The 8,997-nt window shown below is 46.0% G+C and overlaps 1 protein-coding gene across 1 annotated transcript; it reads right to left on the reverse strand.

Moving 5' to 3' along the window:
- On the reverse strand, window positions 1-8,565 carry ATP5PO (ATP synthase peripheral stalk subunit OSCP). Its single transcript, XM_001497164.6, has 7 exons — window positions 8,387-8,565; window positions 6,937-6,987; window positions 5,817-5,927; window positions 3,653-3,782; window positions 2,780-2,892; window positions 481-567; window positions 1-181 (listed from the first exon to the last, which is right to left on the reverse strand). Exons 1-7 carry the CDS (start codon window positions 8,420-8,422, stop codon window positions 68-70), a joined length of 642 nt encoding a protein of 213 aa, XP_001497214.1. The 5' UTR covers window positions 8,423-8,565; the 3' UTR covers window positions 1-67.
- Between the last annotated feature and the right edge of the window lie 432 nt (window positions 8,566-8,997).

The following is an 8,997-nucleotide window of genomic DNA, read 5'->3' on the forward strand; positions in this document are numbered from 1 at the left end:
TCCTGGTCAGGAAGCATTTTATTGTCGCTCCAACGTTAAGAATTTTCACCGACAGAAAGTCAACACTTTAGAAAACCTCCCGCATAGCCCTGCTCAGCTTCTGGATCTTGGTTTTTGCAGACATATCAACATACTTCTCTCCAATCCGGACAATCATTCCGCCCATGATGGACGGATCATTCTAGGAAAGAAAATAGGTGGGAAATATGAAAACGCTGACATTTCACTAATCAAATGCAAAGATGAAAAAGTGCTCTGAAAAGTCTGCATGCAACACAGATGTAAGACGTTATAATTACGTCAAGGAAACGGCGGAAGTCAGATTGTGAATGGAATCAGTAGCCATTCAAAATGAAAATAAATATAAAATTTCGACTACAGGCAGATTAGTACATAATCAGATCTAATTTTTCACTTTCTACAGCCATTTTAAGTGTCAAATTCCCTGAGGAAACACATCATACATAATTAAAAACCTACCTTAACTTCCAATTTCAGTACTTGGCCTTTACTGAGGAAGCTCTTCAGGACTGTTTGTAACTCAGCAAGAGTGGCTTCATCCAAAGGCTAGAAAAGGACAAATCCATCCCTCAAATTTAGAGAAAGCAGAACAGAAACTTTCCATAGTAAAAGAAAAGGAAAAAATACCCCTGGCACACACCACCAAGCCAGGCCCTGTGAATTCCCAGACATCTGGGGCCCCGTCCTGGAGCTGCACGGCCACGGTCTCTCATTAGCACCGCGTTCAGGGAGTGTGCGAAGGCCCTCCTCCTAGGAACGCAGGGGTAGCTCACATCCGCAGCTCACTTGCTGCTCATAAATGCCCCTCCCTCCCTGTCTCTGCTCCACAGTGCTAGCAGTGCAACTCAGCAATGATTAAGAGGAAAACCCTGAAGTCTGTAATGCCCGAGGATGCAGGCCTCTCTGTGTAGCCCCGTGGGCACGGCTTAAGCCTATTATTTCTGTGGATGAAAAGCAGCAGCCTGACCTGGTCCTATAATCTCTCAGATGCATGGTTACCAGGAGCTCTGGCATGCCACTCCACTCTCAGAACCCCGCCAAGGGGGCCTGGGCAGTGGGCTGGCTCCTGAAGCCAGTACAGCTCTGCATCTCTTCAGAGCATGCAGCCCAGGCGTCCAGACTGTGTTCTTGACTCTTGCCCCAACTCTCACTCCTGGTTAGGGGAGGATGGAAAAGGCTGCTGAAGGAGAGGCCTCTACCTGTCACAAACCCACCTGCCTACCCCTTCACCTGAGTCCAAAAGCTAGCAAGAAAACCTTCACATCTTTGCAAAGATCTAACAACATCCTTGTTGCTGGGGGCGGGGGGGGGGGCAGGGAGGGGAGGGTGGAAATTGACCAGCGTTCAACCAAAACATTCTTTGCTGGGACTCTGAGGGTAGAGAGCTCTGAGGCACAAGCACACCCCCATTTAGACGTGTACGGAGTGCCATGTACCTGTCTGTGCAGGGCATTTCATACCCACCATCTCCCCTATCTGGACAGCGCAGGGAGGCGGGCAGTTCTTATTCCCATTTTACATGTGAAAGAACTGAGGTCCAGAGTGATTAAACCCCCCGAAGGTCCCTCCAGCAAGCGAGGACGAGTGCCACTACTTGAAATCAGTCTATCAGGTATAATTTTTTTTAAACAGTGGAAACTCACCTAGGAGTTTCAACATGAAAAGCACTAGTAACAGTGGGTTCTAAAGAACTTTTACAAAAGAAGCAGCCTTTAAAAAATCGGGTCCTTGTAATCACTGAAGAACCACCTGTGCCAGGGCTTGGCCCTGGGCCGCTGCGGCCTGGCCTGAGCTCCGCTGTCAGGAGAAGGGGTGCAGTCACAGGGGCTCCAGGAGATGCCTGGGCAGGGAGCACTCCCAACCAGCCCTGTGCTCCGGGGGCTCCAACTACTGAACTACAAATGTGCGCACAGCGACTGTGCGCTAAAATGCCTCTTTGAAATGGTGCTTTTTTGGAGTTAGAATATCTTTTGAACACTAGAGCTATTAATCCAGATGAGGTCAGGTACTCGTATTCCAAGTCAGTCTACCACGCTCTCCTGGTAACTAAGCCCCACAGACAGTTCTTCTACACTAACTGAACTACGGGAGGGAGAAAATACATATTTAAGACAACAACCAGAAAATTAACTCTGCGGAGGCAGTGTGGCTTAGGAACTCAGAGTTCTGAGAGAGAAGCCTGTGTTCAAACCCTGGTGCCACCTTGTGTTGTCGGGCAAGCTGTTTCATTTCCCTGGGTTTCAGTTTCCTCATCGGTAAAACAGGATAATTATACTTCTAATGGACATGAACCTTTTGATATTAAATAAAATAATCAAGTATCCAGCATATGGTAGGTCTCAATAAACTGTGGCCATCCTTAGAGCCCACTTCAGCAAGACAGCAAGACCACAGCGCTCTCGCCCTACCACTGCCCATTCACCACCAAAGACTATACTCTAGCTTCAGTCAGCTACTCAATATGGTATTTACAAACTAAGTCCCACCTGCAATGGAACATAAACCACTGATTCCTACAACACTCTAACCCAGTCTGCAGCCCTCATGAACCACCACTGGTCAGGGAAGCAACAAGATGCACGATGGCCATTTCCAAGTTGAGGCTCACTGAAGCTGGTATGAGAATGAAGCGAACCTCCCAGGTGACAAGTCACCTCTCCCAATTTCTTAATTTTAGCCTGTTTTTTTTCTTTTTGTTCTGCAAAGTGTGATGCATGGAATGCCAGGGCCAATGCAGCAGCGATAACCCGTTACTTACAGATGCAGTAGTGACTGTGCAAGGTACTTCTCCACGGTGGACGCTCATTATGGTAGAAAAGGCGGAAACGACTCCAGGGGTATTGCTCAAGCGACCATTTTCAGCAAGCAAATCTGGGAAAGTGAAGGTGTGCCAGTAACATGAAACTCACTTAAACAGATTATTCATGATTCATTATATTCACCTCAAAAGCAAATCTACATCTGTGGCCTTAAAATACCATATTCAATGTCCTTTAAGAATGTGAATGGAGAAGATGCAATTTGTTATCTAAAAAGAATATTCAATGTTTAAAAAAAGACCACACTGACAAGCATTTAAATTAATTAAGGGGGAGGTCTCAGGTTTGCAACAGATTTCTTGATCACAGCTTGCAATCTGATTTTCAGATTTATGTCACAGACTCCAATGTTTGGCTACAAACCCCCAAATTAACACACTGTCTATTTCAAACATGACGACAGGGATAACGCTTTCTTTGGACACTATTCTGATTGACCATGGAATTTGAAAAGCAATCCAAAGGTACCAAAGGATGCAAATGTCTTCAAGGACAGAGGCAGAGCCACTGGCCACAAAGCGTTTTCTTGGTATGAATCTCACTGGTCTCCTCCATGGGCTGAACTACGGACTACAAAATTAGAGGTTCTTACATCTTAACATCCTTCACACAATGCTCCTCAGACTTTAACGTGCACACAATCCCCCTGGAGAGGTGGTTAAGAGGCAGGTTCTGACTCAGCAGGTTGGAGCGAGTCCTGCGATCCCTCACTGCCAAAAGGCTCCCAGGTGATGCGGGTGATCCTGGACCATGGACCGCATTTCCAGCAGCAAAATTTTCAGAGACTTCAGTGAAAAAGATCTAATACTTACTGATCAGGTTGGACGTGAGGGGAGAGAACCTCTCCTTTGCTGTCATGTCATTTAGGCTTTTCATTTTAACGGAACGCTTTATGTAGGGATTCATAATAGATGCAGCCATTTTGGGTTCCTTCAAGATTTGCTAAAAGCACCAAAAAATAGTCTTAAACTCTTTAGAGCACAAATGAGCCTAGCTGCCACACACATACTTTCTTACAAATCATGTATTTCATGAATTAAGGGAACATTCTCAAAGAACATATGAAGAAAGGCTTGCAATCAAATAGTTTTCTCTACCCTTAAGAACACCACACCATGATTTTACACCGGATACAAAAATGTTCCTTAAAAAATTTAAAAACACTTTATGAAGCTTCTTAAACTTATTTTTGCTCTTCAAGAGAGATTACTGAAAATCTAAGCAGCCAAAATATTCAATTCACTGCATATTTTAATGTATTTGGTATGGGTAGTACTCTAGTTTTTCACATTCTAAGAGGATGCCGGTGATGCCAACATTCAAGTGCAAACCTAAAACGGTGCTCTGACTAAGGAGGCCTCCTTGCCATTCCCCTGGAGGGGGCTCTCTGTCTCAGGCAGATCCTGATGCTGTCCTGCCTCCTACAGAGCTCCGGAGAACCAATGCAGCCCCGTGACAGACCTCCGGTGTTTCCAGAGCAGCCTCAGTCTGGGAGGGAGTGGACAAAAAGTCAAGAGTGCAACTGCCACGAGAGAAACCGCTTCATCTCCATTTTGTTGATGCACAGATGTCTGGATTCAGTGACCAAGGGCAGCCTCCAGCACCTTGCTCCCCTGGTACCAGGGCTGAGTTCTGACGAGCCGTCGGCTGTTTCCACCTGGGCATCTTTCTATTATATAGCCCTATTCTGGTTACTCTCTTAGCCCCTTCTCCCAGGCTCCTGGCCAGAATTCTGCCTCTGATCCAGGCTACTTGTCATACACTGCGATCTACTGGTAAAAATTCCACTGGAGGGGCCCCACCGAAACAACATTTTTCCAGAAAAATTGCGGGCTTATACAAATTAAAAGCATTCTGGAGTTTGGGTTATCCAGTACTGCATGTTTCTTATCTGTTTCTGTGGACTGTCTATGCCCCCTGAGTAGCATCACACTTTCCTCTCAGTGCCGGAAATCGCTGACCTTCCTTTATGAGAGTCTGACGGTGACTGCCTCTCTTCTGCGTCTCCACATCTTGACTGCCAGGTTTCAGTCAAAGCCCACTCTAATGTCCACAACTCGGTCCTTCTCTCCACTGAGAACATGACCGTTCAGGTTTAAAATGGGCATAAATGACAGCAGTGGGCAATAATTATCTCCCCAAAAATGCCTGTGAGAGACCTGCTGGCTCTTGCTACCCACCCCGCCCCCCCCGCAAGTGTCTCCAACAGAAAGGCTGCTGGCTTGGTGAGGATCGTTAAGGGCTGCTCACCCCGACTAAGACTGTAAGCATTATCTGCAGACCTAAGCGGATAAAGGAAGGAACAGAGCGCTACAATTATTGTCTGGCAGGACAAAGTTCCAATAAAGGCTCAAAATGAAAACTGAACAAACCATGTTAAGTATTACTCTATATAACTAGTCTGGGCGGTCTTCTTTCTTTCCTCTGTAGCCTCATGCTGTCAGTTCTCTAGCATCACCGTGGAGCTCCCACACCTTTACTAATTGTGCTGCCCAGCAAGCCCTACTCATCATTTCCCCCTCACATCTTGGAATAAAGTAATAATTCAACTGAGGGAAGGCTTCAGAAGGGAAATAAATTCCCAGTAAAACAAAATCATCATATATTCTAAGGACTATTTTGAAAGTATCTGGAATACAAGCATAGATTTTCAAAGGTGACTTTTAATTCTCTTTTGAAATGGCATTTTTTCTTAACTTACCACCTTATATTTTGATTTTCGATTTCTTTCTCTTAGCCCGAAATCTTGGTTTCTAATATTAATACCCTTATATGTACCTATTATACAATAGGTTCAGAACAATACTACCCAGTATTATTACTATCGATATGGTTACAGAAAATAGGTTTTTTTCTTTTTCTTTTTTTGTAGTTCTTTTTCTCTTACGATATACCTCGTTAGGGATGCAGAGTCAAAGCTAAAGGGAAAAACATACAATGGGAACTTAGTAAGTAATGAACAGGAAAGCTTCTTACCGCTACTCTCAACAATTCCTTTTCTACTTGTTCCAGTTTATTCTGTTTAGATGCAGCAGAATAAAGCGCAGTGGCATAGCGACCCTCGACACCATAGACCTGAACAGGTGGCTTTAATAAAAAGGGGGGGCAGGGGAGGAAGGGAAGAGGAAAGCCAGTTAAGACAACATTACACTGTCAACAGCAGAATTCAATATTTACAATTTAAAAAATACATCTTTTATAGCACAAAACAGTTTAAACATGTTATCAAAGAGCTATCCTGAATGGCAACTTTCACACAAATTAGGGATGTTTCCTTGGCCGGGTCACTCAATCTTTGAGTTTCCAAGTCCTCACCTTAAAACGAGGAGCTTAGCAAACACAGTGTCTAAAGTCCCTTTCGGCTCGAACAGTCTGTAATTTAATTATGATAATTTTGCCATGAGATTACGCTTCCTTTCAACTCAATAACTATTCAGTTCCAAACACAGGAGGTTTTTAACACTGAGAGAAGGCAGTTTTGAACATGTTAGAGCCAGGAAAACGAGCGTTTATCAAATACATACAAGTACACTTTCGTACATTTCACTGCAATACTATAAATTTCCCTTACAGAGCCTCCCAACAATGTTCAGTTTAACAGAGCCCTTTAGCAATTTACTAAGTGCCTGATGTTTGAACTACTTTTCACAATAAACTGTAGGCTTCTTTCCTACACACCACCGTCAACGTATGACTACTATGCTTAGTGGTGCTGCAGGCTTGCAGTGGAAGAGCAAAGGCTTTGAATGAGGCAGATTTAGCTCCTGTCTGACTCCAAGACCAAGCCAAGTTACCTCGGGCAAGTTTTCCCAGAGTCTCAGTTTCCTCTTTTGTAGAAATGGGAAGACCAGCTACTTCCCATCTGTTAAGAGGTTTGAAGAAATTCTCGTATTTAAAGGTCATGCATAGGTCTGTCATTTAGCAGGCGTTCAAGAGCATGCCATTCCCTACCCCCATGCACACATATTTTGGGATCCGCAAATTGTGCAGAAAGGTTTAGGGAGCAACTATACAGAAGTCCAGGCCCTAACTGTACTGCTGTTTGACTCACACACTTTTATCTGCTTTACAATTACAAAAGATTAAGTCGACATACCCTCACGAGCTTGGCAAATGGCCTGACCACAGATGTACTGAAGCATCGCACCTTTAAAACAACAACAGACAGAAGATCAAACAAGATTACTGGAACGATTTCTGCATTTAAGCCAATAATAGAAAGCATTCAATATGACTTTTAAATGACTAGTTTCTTTGTATCATCACATAGATTACTGAGGGTAGCTGCTCTCTACTACCTACGAGTAAATTTCCCCACTGAGAATCATCTCAAATTGCTAGGAACAGGCTGAGGCTAGCCCACCAGAATGAGGGAGAAAACACTAATTCTGATGAAATACATATTTCAAAATGATTTTAACAAGATTTTTCACATGTATATTACCACCTTTGAGCAGGATTTTACTAAACAGTGGCAGGACTCCACTCACGATCTGTAAGAGATGTACCTTTTTTCAGGTGAGGAAGATTAGCCCTGAGCTAACATCTGCACCCATCTTCCTCTATCTTGTACGTGGGATGCCTCCACAGCATGGCTACTGAGTGGTGTAGGCCCATGCTGGGATCTGAACTCGCCAACCTGGGCCACGGAAGCGGAGAGTGCGGAACTTGAACCACTTGGCCCCAGGGCTGGCCCCCTGGATGTCCTTTTTTAGAACCCAAATGCTCTCTGAAAATAAAGATCAATCCTCTGAGTATCGCAGCAGAGTCTGATGTGAGCACAGGCCCTAATTCTGAGAGATGGTATCTTGTCTATCAAGCGACAGAGCTAGAATCCACAGCTCAAAAAGCACCTGCAAGAGTGGACAGGTCACCTTCAAATAACTCCAGCTCTGGAGCGCACGACACCAAAACTGGCTGCAAGGATTAAAAGACGTTTTAACACCTATGGAAAACGTACGTAACCCGGACGGGGTCACCCTATGTAAAGCACTGTGTTGATATGCACGGTAAAAAGCACGGATTTTCTTCCCAACTCCATCTTCCAGGAGACTCTGTGGGTTCAAGTCTCAGCTCTACTCCTTAACTGACTAAGGAGTCAAGGAAGACTCATTTAAACTTTTCCGTTTCATTTTCTTTATAAAAATGCGAAATGTGGCTTTACAAATATTCCTTGGCATCACTAGTGACCCCTGCCAGGTGTGACCACAGCGACACAGGAAGATGATCCGGGGGTGGGCCACGTCCTTTCCTCGGAGTCCAAGGAAGCTGGCCCCCATCTCCGGGGCCCCTCAAGCCAGCTGCTTCCCGGGACCGTGCTTGGAGGACGCCGCGGTCCAAGGTCCAAGGTCAGCCTCGCGCCCACGGCCCCGGGCAAAGGCAGGGCCGCCAGAGCCGCCTTGCGTGGCAGCCACTGCTGGGCCGCACGACCTTGAACCGCGGCCACGCTTCCCCAACTGTGGCCTCGCACCGTGGCACTAGGGGTCTGGTACGGATCACCCCAGGAGGGAACCTCCCGCTGGCTTTTAGGACGTCCGTTCTCTCACCTGCCGGGAGAGCCCGGACACCGCTGGAACGGCCATCTTCCCCTGGGCGGCTGTAGGTCAAACCCAAGCTGCAGAGAGAGAGACGCGAGGGCGCATGCGTGCGTCAGCGTACCCGCCGAGCCCCCTGGGAGGTGTAGGCGTAGGTCGTCAGCCGCATGCGCAGTGACCTCTGTCAGGCTGGGAGTTGTAGTTCTTAGAAGCGGCTGGTAAGGCTCGTCTTACAGGGCTGGGAATGGGGCAAGAGAGCTCGCGCAGTACCTGGAAATGAAATCCTTAAGTTCCTGACTAAGCGGCCCTGACTGTAGAGTGCATTTATTGTCCCTAGCGTTAAAATTTCCACTTAGATAAATATGGTGGCATTTGTTCCATTTCACATTCACCGCTAGCATCATTAGCATCTTTATGTCTTCTTCCTACCACGCCAAAGGGTGTATCAAACGCAGTTGCGCGTGTTGTGTGAAAAACTAGCCTCAAGCTCCAGGAGTCGACTCTACGTGTCCAGGACCCGGGCGGCGACTGTCCCTCCATCATCCCACCCTCACTCTGCCCCATCTCACCTGAGTTCAGCATTGACCAGTTAGTTTGTGGGCGTGTGAGGTTCTGGAGCTTAA

Source organism: Equus caballus, chromosome 26, assembly GCF_041296265.1.
Source record: "Equus caballus isolate H_3958 breed thoroughbred chromosome 26, TB-T2T, whole genome shotgun sequence".
Lineage (NCBI taxonomy): Eukaryota > Metazoa > Chordata > Mammalia > Perissodactyla > Equidae > Equus > Equus caballus.